General features: G+C 32.9%; 1 protein-coding gene across 1 annotated transcript; it reads left to right on the top strand.

The window, feature by feature from the left end:
• Nucleotides 1-382: 382 nt before the first annotated feature.
• LOTGIDRAFT_161976 (hypothetical protein) lies at nt 383-1,516 on the top strand (the record flags this gene model as incomplete). Its single annotated transcript, XM_009057848.1, has 1 exon — nt 383-1,516. The coding sequence occupies one exon, from the start codon at nt 383-385 to the stop codon at nt 1,514-1,516; it is 1,134 nt and encodes a 377-aa protein (XP_009056096.1).
• Between the last annotated feature and the right edge of the window lie 15,276 nt (nt 1,517-16,792).

Genomic DNA, 16,792 nt, shown 5'->3' with positions numbered 1-16,792 from the left:
CTCTGTTCGCCAAATTGTCCGTTCAACATTTCTCTTCTTAAGCACAATAATTATTGCCCTTGATTTTGAAAATTCTTACCAAACAACTGTTCTGATTAAACAAGAATTAGTTTATGCTATTTTATAAAACACAATTAACGATAATGTTGTGATGGCGTATTTACCTATCTGTCTGTTATATTGTGATAAATCTTAATCGTATTCCACAACTGTTACACTATAGTGTAGATTCATGATTAAAATATGACAGTTTTCTTGTTATGAATTGTGATGCAGATTTCCCACCTTCAAGCCCGAAGATCTATAATTATATTTTCTCATTCCAGTTAATGAAGAAGTATGTTGTTATTCTATAGTTAATGATTGGAAACAACAGTACAAAATGACGAAAGGTGAACTCAATTTGATGGTTAACCTCACATACGCTGGAGGACATATGCAAGATCAAGAAGGTGCCTACCAGGATGCTTTCTTCATACAGTTTGTCTTCTGGGGAATAATATTACCGTTTATAGTGGCCATAGGCCTAGTTGGAAATGTGCTTACCATTGTTGTCTTGTGGCGGCGTGAAATGCAATCGCCAACTATATTTTACCTAAGGGGCCTTGTTATAACAGATACTGGAATTTTAATAATGTCAGTAATAGTGATTACACCATATAGTATGAGTAACTATTTGTACACACAGCCGCTAGAATATTACAAACACATGGTTTATCCCGTTTTACATACACCAATGAATTTTATTATAATGACATTACAAACAAGCAATGTTTGGATTACAGTAGCTGTTAGTGTGGAACGATACATTGCAATTTGTCACCCGTTTAAAGCTACAAGAATATGCACTAAAAACAAAGCATTAATTGTGATAATTTGTATTTGTGTGTTTTCCGTTGCGTATAACATTCCAAGATTTTTTGCAACCCATTACCGTGAATGTAATGAACATGAGAAAATTGGAAACCAATCTTGTTTAGCTTTAGCTGACACCTATTTTGGAACAACTTATATCTATAAGACTGTATATAGTATCGTATTATACTGTATCATAGTGTATGTTATCCCATTGGCAGGGCTCTTTGTTTTGAACTGTTTTATTCTCAAAGAATTAATGCGAATGCAAAAACGACGGTCCGGTACCAATATCCACGAAGAGAATGAAGCAAATTTGAGTTTAGTTTTAGTGCTGATTGTAGTGGTATTTATATTCTGTCAAACGCCAGGTCTGATAGCCCAGTTCGATATTTTTGATTTAATAACATTTCTGAAATGGCTAGCAGTCAGCAATACTTTGTTTGTTTTAAACTCTGCGGTTAATTTCCTTATTTATACTGCCTTTGGAAGAAAGTTCCGCCAAACTCTTTTACGTGTATTCCGCCACATTGTGAAATCGACAAGATCTCTGAGCATATCTCCCACAAGAGCTATGACAAATGGTTATGAACTCACAGCAATAAATGATTTAAACGACACTCCTTCAACGACAGTCCAATACGTGCCAGAAAAGGTGTGAGCGTTTTACATTTTTCTTTGATTTTTTTTCTGTGAATACACTAGGAGTGGACCACTTTTTGTATCCTATTGTTTTTGTCGTTATTTTATATTGTTGATTATTGAATGTTAATCATTTTGTCATCGGCAGTTGTAATAATAGTATAACAAAACTGTCATTTTGAACTGATTTTTAATATGATATAATCTATACATGTGATAGTCTGAAGCCAGATTTGTTAAATAAATATTTATAAATAAATTATTGCCTTTTCTTAAATTACACGAGTTCAAAAACTAAAGTTCCTGATAATTCTTCAAAGATTTTTAAAGATATTGAAACTCTGAATTTTTACCGAAGCAGGACAAGGCATGATATCCATAACAGGAATTTCGATACAAAAGAAAATGTCAGAAGCCATTGGTGTATGGACCCAAACCTCGTGTATTCGCTTCTTCTATTTTCGACATCGAAAGTTACACCTGCACCGTACATCCTTCCTAGTCTATTCCCACCTTAAATATTTTGTGCCCAAAATTATTTTTTTCGTAGAACAGAAATCAGGCAAACATCTCAAAACGTGGCAATATTAATGATTACGTGGAATTGTGGTACTTTGAAGATACCATAATATGCTGTTTGAAAGTTACAATAAATTTTAACTGGCTACGAAATACTCTTTTTATATAGCAATAAGATATCTTAAAAGGTTCAAGTGTAGTAAGAAGCTTTCTAAATTACTTTTGACATCATATTGTCAAATAATTAAATTCTTATACACTATATTTCCTCGACAAAGTTCTCGTCATTCTCATATAGATACCACATTACATTTTTCTGACTGCTGAAAAGGATGATCAATGAGCAATATTAACCTCTACCTCACTTCCACCATGGACACTGAATAAAGTAGTTGATACCTAAAGATTTTTAAAAAAAAAATCCCCAAAGCGTAGAGCATTACCTTAAAATGTAAGGTTTCTGTGAACCATTAGCCTATATTTCAGAAGAAGTGCAATTACACAAAAATTAAAGTTGAAATAGGAAAATATTTCAAATGAAAAATGTAAAGATCCAAACTATTTGAAACGGCCTAGGAAATCCATTTATTTTCCTATCATCAATATTTGAATAAATATCATATCCACTAGGTCAAGGCGTGTTATGTAGCTAATATGCTCTTAATTATTCCAATTATTTGATTAATTAGGCTATAATAGCTGACACTTATTACCCTCGGCTTTATTATTAACATTAACATAATCACAAAATGTCAAGCTACCTTCGTCATCAAATGACAATTATAGTCCTTGGTCACTTATAAAGGTTTGGGGGTTCAATCTCTGAATAGATGCTCTCTAACCAGGTTTTTACGCTGTCAATAATACAGTGATGGCATAGAGATCGTGTAATTGTTTTGTTGGGACAATAAACTGAGGTCTAGTGTGATACAATTATGAACTATACAAATAAACATATGGTAAGCTAATGCTGCTGTCTTCGTCAATCTTGAGTACAATATTTGTAACCACAAACCACCCCATAGAGTGGTTCTCAGAAAAAACTAAGAGGAATATGAAGAACTGTATTTTATTCCGATATACAACCTTATGATGCTTCGTTAAACTGTACGCTATACTTGGCCTTAAAGTTATTTATAACCGTTTACAAGGTCAGTAATCAAATCTCAGACAAGAGGACAATGACAATGATAGTAATGATTGAAAGATTGAAATACCTGAATTAATGAACACAAGAACTGTATGCAGTAAGAGTTGATATCTTATTTCAAATGTATTTGTCACGCGTGCAGCTCTATTTCAAGTTATACTCTGGATGTCAACCTGACCTAAATCTGGAAGACTGATTCAAATCGTAATGAAAATGTATTATTAATAAGTGTTCGATGTCAGGATTAGTCTAATAGACAAGAGGACATCAATGGAATTATATAGCATTACCAAGTTCTTACTACTAACATTTTAAAAACGTTTTGACAGTTCACTATTCGTAAGCTTTTGTGTCATATTTTGTGCCATTGACACATATTTCCGGTAAAATAAAGTCTCGATTATTTTCTGATACAGTATTTGAAAATTGTACGATGGTTGATGTAGCGTGTGATAAGAGATAAAATACTGATTCTGTCATCTGATATCAAAACTAATATCTCACCTGCCTATCTGATACTTAGAAATATGGTATGATATATTTCACTGTTACGTCAATTCCTTTGTCTTTGATTTTAATATTCACATCGTCTGCATTTATCTTTTCCCCATCATTCATTTTGTTTAAGATCAAAAATAAAGAAATAAATATTTTACAGACGATAAATGAATATGTCAAGATATGCATAATAGATATGAATGACTCAAGTTAAATGTTCCTTTTTCTGCATTTAACTTATTCGTTGTAGGTAGTGAAGAATAATGTCAACGTGAATGAAATGGTAATTATGACCTACTTGTCTACGCCTTATAGTACAAACGTTCAGAAATTTCATGTAATGACAATTTTGTAAATACTTCGTATTTAATTATAAAAATCGCCACAGAAATTTGCGAAATTTGACGTTGTTCACACTTTTTTTTTCTGACCCAGGGCGATGTAAAACCGACATGTTTTCGCGTGATTTCTGCATTCGTCTAAAAACTTAGCTTCTTACACAGATGCCAATTTTGACTCTAGTCTGTTACTCAGAATACATAATGTAATGATAAAGCTTGAACAAAGGCTTGATTCTTGGCATGTACGAACGCTGACCTCAATATATAACCTCCATATTATCCTTAATTCCAATATGATCCACAGGAGATCATTAAGATAAGAATTTTTAAATGTACTTCTATTGAATTATCTAACCTCTGTGAGAGATATTGTCTAAGATTTAAGCTGTTCACATACTTATGAACAAAACAATTATTCATACTATATAATAAATATTAATTTAATAATTACACAAGGGTTAGAATATCTTATAACAATTGACATTGAAATAATAGAGCGCCCTGTCTTATAGACTCTATCAATCAGGTTATTTGATATACCTTCAATCTTTTATATTTATTTTCAAATAACAGGGATTAATGGTGTGGGACATCCTTTTATGTCCGTTTTTCTCAGGGCCGTTTATGAATTGTCAATATTAATTGCCATGATTAAATATTATATTAATTTGATAAGAAAAAACCTTTAATGTAAATTTCATATAAATAACAAAAATATACTCTGTACGTTAGCTCACACTTAATTTTAAAGTAATACATGCCCAAAATATTTTTGATAACCTTTAACTTTACCTATAGCTCATCCAGAGCAACTTTAGCTTTATTGTCACTTTAATTGAAGGAAATGTGTAAAAAAAATTGTTTTCTCTACGCGCGAATAATTTTAATCAATGAAGCTTTTAAAGTTTATTTACTGTCCTTATAATGGAAACAATGAGTATGCATGGCATGTCTGATTACTCTACTGTATCACAAGAACACATACGTTGCCCTGCGTTTGTGACATAGACCCATTTACCCATATGGGTAACATTACTTTACGTCTGTTTGTAACTACCGTTATTTAAACATTTATTAGGGAGGATTTGGGTTAATGTACACTAGAGAACGATCAAATATTACTGGTAGAAATTGGGGAGATTGATTAATTTATTATTAAATTCACCATAGTTAAAGATCTATAGAAACATACCATAATGTTGGTTTACAATGACTATCAAGACTAACCCGACCTTGTTATATAAAGTTTCATTTATCTCCATCAAACTATATATCTTCAGTCATATATCGATAGTATTTATTGATACAATGCTGACAAAAGTACAAAACTGACTCTATTTATAGTATCCATTCAAAAGGAAAATTAGAGGGAAATCGTTTTTGGTAATAAGTTGCAGAATTATTTTGATTAGCCTACAATATGTAGAACTATTTGAAGGGATTGGCGGTTAAAGTTGACCTGTTTTTGAAAGTCAATTCCTGGATTTAGCTTTCACTTCTTCCTCCCACGTCCCCCCTGCTTTCAATACTTATACTATTAAAAACCTAGACAAGAAAATAACAACGGTTTCTATACTATTCTATTTTTTATTTGAGTAAAAAATGGAGAAACGGTTGCGATTCCCTAAAGCTATGATTGAGAATACATTTGCGTAGAAGTGAAACTGAAATGGAATGTTTAAACGATCAATTTTTTAAACAATCAATCATTAGATTTATAAAGAAACTAAATTTGTCTTGAAACAGTTTAGACTTAGTCTACATAGTGTCATTTCTTCTCATGCTATATAATTAACTGAGATTGAATTGAACTGAATCACAAAAAAACGAATCAAAAAGATCGTCTGCAGATACATGTCAGGGTCTTCTTTGTTTTAACCGAGCTCATTTTACAAAACACGTTGTGCAATTGTCGGTCTTAAGACGAAAGGTTTCTTAAAGATGTGAAGTTGCCTAATTACTTATTATCTACACTTATGACTTGTATCATTGACTCATATACTGAATAATTTCATCTTAGACTAGATTTCCCATTCTATACAGAAATTGTTTCGGTACATTAGAAACTTACAAATTGACTTTCAGCATCGATTCAACTTCAATATTTGTTGACATGTAGGGTGACCTGAGGTTAACTTAGGATATGAACAACAACAGTTCGAGGACTGGTGTTTATCATTGTTTTCTGCATCTGCATCTGCATCTGCATCAGGAATACCAAACATTTCTGACACTCACCCTGCAGAAATTTTTGTGTCGCCCAACCCCTTGGTGATAATCTGCTCAATCCTCTCATGAGATGCCAACTTCACAATTTCACAACTCACGTCTTTACAGTGGAAATGAAAGTGGCATTTCAGCATGTATATGTGTATAGTTAGACCTTTTAGTGATTTCAATGACTAGGTCAGCGCGATGGTCTGGTACAAAGATAATAATTACACTAAGGTTGCAGAGTATTTTAAACAATCATCTGAATACCAAAGAAATAATCTTAATTTTTTTATGTATTTGGGGATTAACAGCGTATGGATATTGTGCAATAAATTGCAACAGTATAATTTAAAAAAAAAAGAAAAAATACAAAGTCTAGTTAGTACATAGTATTTTCAACCGCAGGGATATGTGCTTTTTTTCTTTTGGGCCATTTCATGTGTCACAGGCTGTGAAAAAAAACATCTAACCAACTAAATCTTATATTACTGCACTATACACAGCCCCGACTGACAGTGTCTCTGGACCGTGTCTAGTATCCTGGCCAAGTTTCACTTTCGACATCTGAGCACATCGTTTTCATGCAATGTTTTGGGGACACATATAAAACAGGTTAAAAACCACCGATTTTTGTACAATATTATCACCATCCAACAATATCAGTATTCAAGGCAAAGACCAAACGACATTAATGTAAGAATATGACATTGAAGTAACATAAACAATACAACATGTGAAGCAGCATTCTTATTATAGTATAAAAACACAACGTTTACTGTAATGGTTCACACTTTATAAACAACTGTTTTATTAACATATCACTTTGAAGTTGTTTGATGATGAAGAACAATGCAATGACTAGACTCTGTAGAGTATTTCCTGTAGTTTATTCTATTTATATCGACAACAACTATTTAAGGAAGTGCTAGAGAGACTGGAAATGTCATTGTAATTTGACTACACAGCAAGACACTTATCCTAAAATTATATCCGTAATAATCTATCAATCCTTTTAATTATGAAGGCTTAATTTTGAACTTCTCGCTTTTAGGCGTTAACAATACATTTCAATTGTCAATATTTAAAATTTTCTATTTGATAAGTTTTTGTGTAAAACTTTTCATACTTTATATAATCCCTGAATACCATAGAGAATTTTAGTACTTGTACTAGTCAACTGAAGCAATAATCTCTACAATCTAAAAATTGAATTTATTGAATGCTTATTGAAATTTTAATTCCACTTTTCCCAAGTGAGCCATTCATTTACTCGCTATTGCCGTTACTATAATATTTGTGTTCAATCACTCATTGATTCATATACATTTTCCACTGAACTGCTCGCTACTTTTCTATCGGGATTTATTGACATTTCGGGAAATTTGATCCACATTGTTGGATGGATTTTGCTCATACTACCTTAAAGTCATCGATTATGCAAGTAATTTAGTAATTTTATCTGGATAAAAGCTGAAACCTTGCTATAAATAGTTTTGTTTTATTTCTAGGAACTATTTGAAGAATTACATTAGCAGCACTTGAGAGAAACTCCGAAATCCAGGAAATATCTGCAAAATACAAATATTTTAAATTATTGTAAATTGTTACAAACCTGTACATGCACAATTTGGGACGTATACATCCAGTACATCAACTTACGCTACTTGAGCTTCTTCGAAATGTTGCAATTGCGGTTTTATACTGTTTAACATATATCAAATCTAATATTATATCAATGTTTTTCATGGATCCCCAAAGACATAAAAGGTATGTACTAAGGTATCGAAATCGTGAAGTTTTTACATCAGATAATTTACTTTCTTGGCTTTTTGGGTAAATAAGTAAATAATTTTAAAAAATATGCCAAGTATCCTTGCTAACGATTACGAAACTGAATGTCCTTAAAGTTAAATAATTATTCTTAAACTAAACCACTTGGTACCCCGAATTAATACTTACAACCGTTATCTGTTATACGTCATGCCGTCGTGAAAGAAATAGTAATTTGGCAAATAAGACATTAATACGATCATATGTTGATTGAATTTATTGGATTGAGAATAAACTAAGGATAATCAGTGTTGAAACTTGTAGTAACAGATAATTAGCGTAGTAAAACTTCTTCTTTACTCTCTCCAACTCAATAAGAATTTAATTTCAAGACGTGTTTAATTTCTGTTGAAGTAGGCTAGAATACTTCACTTAACCTACAGATGTCTCCATTTCTGTAAGTAAATCAATAAGAAAGAATCGATGTTCTTTACACTGATATTTAAGGAATGATGTCGACTTACATCATTATTTTCACTTGTACAATATTTCCAATATTAGATAATTATTTCTGTGAATAATTCATAGAGATAATGTTGAAATGTTGTTAAACCTGTTTGAATTTGATAAATTTATTTCAGGTTGATGAAAACTTGAGTTTAAAATAATTCTAGTACATACTATTTCTAACTCTTGTTTGCTTCCAAATATTGAATATAGAAGTAGCCCAGTGCTGTTTGACAAACAGACTTATTATGACTAATTGTAACTCAAGCGTCTTAGAGTATTCTTGCAATGTTGTGATTTTCAAGCGTTAGACCTATCTTTTTAAACCCAAATTAAGTAGGGATTTGTTAATTGATAATTGTTTTTTCCCAATCATTAGAACACCAATAATCGCATATACATGCAAATAAGAACACCTGTCTTTAATGTTTTTTTTTTTGTCTACCTGAATTTGGTAAATTTATAACTAATTTTTTGCATTGTTGACATTAAAGGCATTAGTGAAAGTACAAGGGGGGCATTAGCACTACTTTTATGGGTTAGAACTCTCTCAGACACTCCTTTGTTGGCCTTTGCCTATAACACTATTATAACACTTCTTGAGCTGAGACTGCCTTCTATTGTCGCGAACATCCTTGTACAAGATAATGAATTGCTCACGAAAGCTGAATACCTAGTACCCGATATCATCATTTTCCATCTGTTGGAATCTTTCTATTAATTTGCCGTTTTTTTTTACGTTTGCCTGAATCCAATGGATGTTTTTTTTAGAAAGCCTAATGTTACTATTAATAACTGTTGCGACAAATTAGAGTCTCAATAAAACAAAGAATTCCCTATTCCCATACCTTGTTATTGTTGCCATCATATATTTTAACTAGCAGTACAGCATTGGCTAATAAATGTTAGAAATTAGGAAGTGACAATATAAGTCTAGAGAGAATTAAAAAGCAAATGAAAGGTAAACGGTCGACATAAACGATTCCTTGATTGAATCCAATTACACGGATCATAATACACTGTTTATTATTGTATCCACAAGCATATTACACCATTATTCTGTGTTGAAGATTTAGTTTCGAAGATATTCGAAGTGTTCATTTTATAAATAATATTGTACGGCATAGATACCCACAGAAAGGTTCATCTTCATCTATATTTCTATATGTCTCCTAACTTAGACCTTGTTTTTACCTCCAAGCAAACTACTTATAAATTACGCTCACGTACGTGTTTACCTAAGCAGCAGAAAATTACATATAGGCTATAAGAATTGAGCTACCGATGTTTTGTAAGGAATTTCTCGACACCATATTCTCATACACCCAACAAACATTACCATATCTTCTTACAGGGATTGCAAAGATGGTTTCTAAAGTTTTTATGCTTATCGGGGACACTGATAGCACCGATTAGCACCATTCCAATTTTCATTCAGACGTATGTGGTTCCTGCAATTCCATTAAAACTAAGTGTTTTATGAAGTCACCCCCGCAAAAAGACCTTTGCTGGTTGTCTTAGTTTTAGTGGAATTGCAGGAACCATTGACGTCTGATTGAAAATTTGAATGGTGCAAATTGATGCTATCAGTGTCCCCGATACACATACAAAAGTTAGAAAACCTCCTCACAATCCCTTTAAAGTCAGCTCACAATATCATTTTTCTCGTTAACACCACATATAACACATTTCGCAAACTCAAACTCAAATTTTATTTTCAGTATCAATTTTCGTTATTTCCGCCCACAGTTGCCCATTCTGGTTAACTGGCGATACCATGTTTTCGTAATATTTTGTCAAAATATCATCTAACTCGAAACTCTAACTCAAAACATCCTGCATTATCTCGTTAACTCAATTGAAAATATCATCACCTCATATACTCAAGACAAAAAATCATTATCTCATACATAAACTCAACTCAAAATATCATTATCTCATAAACTCAACTCAAAATATCATTATCTCATAAACTCAACTCAAAATATCATTATCTCATAAACTCAGCTGTAAATATCATTATCTCATAAACTCAACTCAAAATATCATTATCTCATAAACTCAACTCAAAATATCATTATCTCATAAACTCAACTCAAAATATCATTATCTCATAAACTCAGCTGTAAATATCATTATCTCATAAACTCAACTCAAAATATCATTATCTCATAAACTCAGCTGTAAATATCAATAACAATACCAAGTTCTCAATGTAGAAACATAATTGGGCAATAATTGTTATCAAGCTGCCAGACATTTTACGTGAAGTCTGGTCCCTCCTTCGAATAACCAACAACTGTGAGATAACTATCGAATTTAAACTATTGAACTTGAAGTTGAACAAGTAGGTGTGCGTGTTTTATCAAACTGAGAATCCCCCGTTAACATGTTATACCATAAATTGTCGATCGGACGTCATAGAGAGAATCTGATCACTTGATTGGTGCTTATTCGTTCATTTCAGTAGACTACCAATTTATATCATTATCTCATAAACTCAACTCAAAATATCATTATCTCATAAACTCAGCTGTAAATATCATTATCTCATAAACTCAACTCAAAATATCATTATCTCATAAACTCAGCTGTAAATATCAATAACAATACCAAGTTCTCAATGTAGAAACATAATTGGGCAATAATTGTTATCAAGCTGCCAGACATTTTACGTGAAGTCTGGTCCCTCCTTCGAATAACCAACAACTGTGAGATAACTATCGAATTTAAACTATTGAACTTGAAGTTGAACAAGTAGGTGTGCGTGTTTTATCAAACTGAGAATCCCCCGTTAACATGTTATACCATAAATTGTCGATCGGACGTCATAGAGAGAATCTGATCACTTGATTGGTGCTTATTCGCTCATTTCAGTAGACTACCAATATATATCGGTTATGAAAAAATAGTTACACTTGATAACATTATCATGAATAACGTGATGTAGATGGTAATCATCTTTACTTCATACCTTATTCAACAAATGCTCTTAGTATTTAATCATATTAAACATTGAAAACTAAAATGATATAACATGGTTTTGATTTCGAGACAATGAATAATAAGTTCTTATACCTGTTATTATAAAAGAAAGCCATAAACGTTTCAGTATTCAGTGATCGAAAACTACGTGTACTTTAAAAGTTTCCGTTTATAGAAATCAAGCTACGGACGAGTTCAATGGTGGAACTCTTCTTTTTCAAGTATTTTAGAGATAGAAAATAACGTGTAACTTTGAAGTTTCCAGCGATACAACATTATAGATTAGCAATCTTCCATGACAGAACTTTTAAGGGGTGTATTTAGGCAAGATGTTCCTGCCAAATCCTGGCAAAAATACACTCGACGCAACCTGCATTATCTTACTCTACTGCACGGTGCTGTATTAGTAAATAGTAGATCATCATCGTTTGATGTAGACCACAGCTGCCGTAATCCAGAGTAAATAAATGACAATCAAAATGATTAATCTTCACTGTAATGATAGTAAGTGTGCTTACCAGACTTCAAAATATCAAAAATGACAGTTGCAAGTTTAAACTGCCTTATAATTAAGCAGCTGACTATCATTACATACTTGAAATAGAATTTCAATTGACCAATTATTCTTTCCCTTCTACACTTCTTAACGCTTTGATGATGGGATTGTGGTTTCAATTTATACTGAAAGATGCATGATAAATAGTACTCATTATACTTTACTCATGATTAATTAGCTCTTGATTTTAAAAATAACGATCTAGGTTATACAGATACGTGTGATTCGCTACAGTCTATCCATACTTTACGACTATATACGGAATAAAACATATAAGGTTACGCATTGGTTTTCTAGTGTCCTGATAGTCCTTGTATCTTGTGTCCATCAAGTATCTTATCTACATGATTATCTGTCAAATAGTGATAACCATCTCACTTAAGATTCTCTTAATTCGTTAAATTCAAACTATAGCCTACAATTAATGACTGCTAATAAATACCCCAAGAGATAAAACAGGTTACAGACATTGACAAGACACATTTTGAACTATTGTCTAGGTCAAGAACGCAGACTGGAATCTTTAAAGTGCACGAAGTTCACAGAACTGGAAAGTTGTACAGAAAGCTATCTATACAAACTTTCACAGCCATATTTTGGAAGTAATTACAGTGGTATGGACATCAAAATAAAAGTAGTTACGACACGGAATTGACAAGGAGAGCAGTAAGCTTGTCTAGTGCTCAGATATGTCGATTGTAGCACTTTCTTCTGGAGCATACATGCTTAAGACGTTCGTACTTTGCAACTCTGCAACTGGTTTGTCAACTTTCCTGCAAGAAACCAAGAATTGTGCCTCACATTACTTATTTTGTCATGTTTTAGTTCTCCAAAGCCCTCGCAAATTTAAATGGCGCCTTCTACGTTAACGAGCAAGTGTGGACGAGGGGTGCCGGGTTACATTTCATGTGGGCGTTAAATAAAATAACAGTGAAAACAAAGAATGATTTGGGTTAAAATATTTCTTTATAATTTCTGATAGAAGTATGTTACATTGATTGATGATATTAATGATTTCAATCAATTATGATACTGTTAATGAAATATTGACCTAAACTAGTATATACATAAGTCAACTATATAGGCCAATGATGCTTATATCTAACCCAGCCTCTAATAGTTCTATTCTGCCAATAGTTATCGGTTAGCGAAATTGTATGAAAAACTAGACAAATTAATGGAGCTTTCAGACACTACGAAGATTCGGAGATTTAAATCCTATAACTATATTTTCATTCCACTTTACTTCTACATATATCTATGTAACAATATACCAGGCAAGGTAATATACGCCCACTGGCAGCTTTGGTTTTAGATAGAAATATTTGGCAGTACAGTAACAATTACCAGTATGAAATATTCAACCTTAAGTCTTACAGTAACTTACACTTCTTTTGGGCCAATACTGTATAATATTACCAAGTTCGGTCAAAATCTGTCGAGAACTGGCCTTCTAGTGTGTGTACAGGCTAAAACTTAAACGCGTTTTTATGAATAAGGGCAATAACTCATACTAATTATTTTTCTGATTGTCAATAGTGTTCATCCTTGGGTGATTAGTAACACTCCCACCAAGTTTCATCTAAATCCGTCAAGAATTGTGCCCGCTAGAGTATTTGTGAACGGACCGACGGACATGGGTGACGACAATAAACGTCCCCCATTTCATGTGGGCGAATAAAAAGTAGGATCTAGGTTAAGGTACATGGTTTCTGGACTGACTATAACTAAAGATCATTAATTCATACAGGATGATCAAAGAGATAATTTAGGTCAGTTAATGAGCCACGGTTCAGTTTGTATATACATGTACTATCTAATCTTTTGTCCCAGTCCATGTTTAAGTCTTTCTTGTCTTAAAGGTACATGCAATTATCTCCTTAGTTCTCGGGTCAAGTTTTTTTTTAACCAGAAAGGTTTTTTCCATTTACCTTTGGTTAAAGGGGCAATAAACCCAACCTGTTTGCGTAACGAACAGAATAAGCCCTGACACTGTCATTTAGATGTATTTTTCAATAAATGTATACGAAAGGAATTTTGCAAGACTGGCAGTATTTGTAAACAAACAGGTACGGCGAAAAGCAGCTTTTATAGGTGAATGGATTTTTATATTCAACTATCATAAATGTTACATAGCATTAATTAAAAACATGTATTATCAGCTGCAACAGTCAGTCGTTTGATGTTTAAAGAGAATAGATAAGCACTTTAATTGACGAATATGTGATTTATCAAAACCACTTGAGGCTCGTGAATACATATCATACCAATTAAATGAAATTGGAATACGCAAACCTTTAAAATGTTTAAATTTGAATTATATCTTTTCACAAGTCTTAGTAGGTCCAATTTTGATAAAAATTCAGCCACAAAAAGTATCATGTCTATTAAGTTCACAATTACACACAATTTTAAGATAGCTTGCCAGGCAAGGTAATATACGCCCACTGGCAGCTTTGATTTTGAATAAAAATATTTAGCAGTACAGTAACAATCACCAGTATGAAATATTCAACCTTCAGTCATACACTTCTTTTGAACTCTTTATGGCGATACTGAATAATATTGATCAATTTTTAGCTCGTGAAAACTCTAGAAGGCAAATATTCAATCTTCAGCGCGGGACTGAATAATGAAAACAAGTTTTGTCAAAATCCAGTAAGAATCATGCCTTTTAGTGTTTAAGAGCTAAATTTGAAAGCGTTTTCCAGAACAAGGGCAATAACTCATACTAAATATTTTTCAATTCTTCTGATTTTCAATAGGTTTATCCTGAGGTGATAACGAACATTCACATCAAGTTTCATCAAAATCGGTCAACAATTGTGCCTTCTAGAGTGATTACGAGCTAAAAATTGAACGCGTTTCCAATAGCAAGGGCAGTAACTCATACTAATTATTTTTTTATTTTTCTGATTTTCAATAGGGTTTATCCTTGGGTGATAACAAACACTCATGCCAAGTTTCGTCAAAATCCGTCAAGAATTGTCCTTTCTAGAGTGTTTACAAGCTAAAAATTGAACGCGTTTTCAAGAACAAGGGCAATAACTCGTACTAAATATTTTTCGATTCTTCTGATTTTAAATAGGGTTCATCCTTGGGTGATAACGAACACTCACACCAAGTTTCGTCAAAATCCGTCAAGAATTGTGCCTTCTAGAGTGTTTACGAGCTAAAAATTGAACGCGTTTTCAAGAACAAGGGCAATAACTCATACTAAATATTTTTCTATTTTTCTGATTTTCAATAGGGTTTATCCATGGTTGATAACAAACACTCATGTCAAGTTTCGTCAACATCCACCAAAAATTGTGCCTTCTAGAATGTTTACGAGCTAAAAAATTGAACGCGTTTTCAAGAACAAGGGCAATAACTCATACTAAATATTTTTCGATTATTCTGATTTTCAATAGGGTTCATCCTTGGGTGATTATGAACACTCATGGCAAGTTTCATTAAAATCCATCAAGAATTGTTCCTTCTAGAGTGTTTACAAGCTAAAAATTGAACGCGTTTTCAAGAACAAGGACAATAACTTATACTGAATATTTTTCGATTCTTCTGATTTTCAATAGGGTTCATCCTTGTGTGATTACGAACACTCATACCAAGTTTTGTCAAAATCCGTCAAGAATTGTGTCTTGTAGAGTGTTTACGAGCAATTGTGGACGGACCGACGGACGGACATGGGCGACGGCAATATACGCCCCCCATTTCATGTGGGCGTATAAAAATAAGTTCATTTTTCTTAACGCACAGTTTATTTTCATGAGAACTGAGGTCGACATCAACAAACTGTAGTAAACGGGTTAGTCACAGATCCCCACTACCCGATAACAAGGAGTTGTCGTGTCATTTCATTCAATTGGTGCGCTCATGTCTCCTAAATATTTCAAATTATTCCAGCGCCACTGCAGCTGGTCATATGTTGCTGTATTAAATTAGACAAATCAATACTTGATTTAATTTTAAGAAATAAGGAATTCGGATTACTCAGCAAGTAAACAACCTTTGATGCACCGAATTCTGCACTTCTTAGTCTTGATCTAACCAATGGAAAATTTTTTTCAGAATTTATTATACGCCCACATGAAATGGGGGGCGTATATTGTCGTCACCCATGGTATGAGTGTTTGTAATCATCCAAGGATAAACCCTATTGAAAATCAGCGAAAACGAAAAATATTTAGTATGATTTATTGCCCTTGTTCTTGCAAACGCGTTCAATTTTTAGCTCGTAAACACTCTAGAAGGCACAATTCTTGACAGATTTTGACGAAACTTGGTATGAGTGTTCGTTATCACCCAAGGATAGACCCTATCATCGAAATCGAAAAATATTAAGTATGAATTATTGCCCTTGTTCTTGAAAACGCGTTCAATTTTTAGCTCGTAAACACTCTACAGGGCACAATTCTTGATGGATTTTAACGAAACTTCGTATGAGTGTTCGTAATCACCCAAGGATAAACCCTATTGAAAATCAGCGAAATCGAAAAATATTTAGTATGAATTATTGCCCTTGTTCTTGCAAACGCGTTTAATTTTTAGCTCGTAAACACTCTAGAAGGCACAATTCTTGACAGATTTTGACGAAACTTGGTATGAGTGTTCGTTATCACCCAAGGATAGACCCTATCATCGAAATCGAAAAATATTTAGTATGAATTATTGCCCTTGTTCTTGCAAACGCGTTTAATTTTTAGCTCGTAAACACTCTAGAAGGCACAATTCTTGACAGATTTTGAAGAAATC

This window comes from Lottia gigantea (assembly GCF_000327385.1).
Source record: "Lottia gigantea unplaced genomic scaffold LOTGIsca_31, whole genome shotgun sequence".
Taxonomy (NCBI): Eukaryota; Metazoa; Mollusca; class Gastropoda; family Lottiidae; genus Lottia; species Lottia gigantea.
Note: the sequence above shows the minus strand (reverse complement) of the source record. Positions and strands in the feature narration are given on the sequence as shown.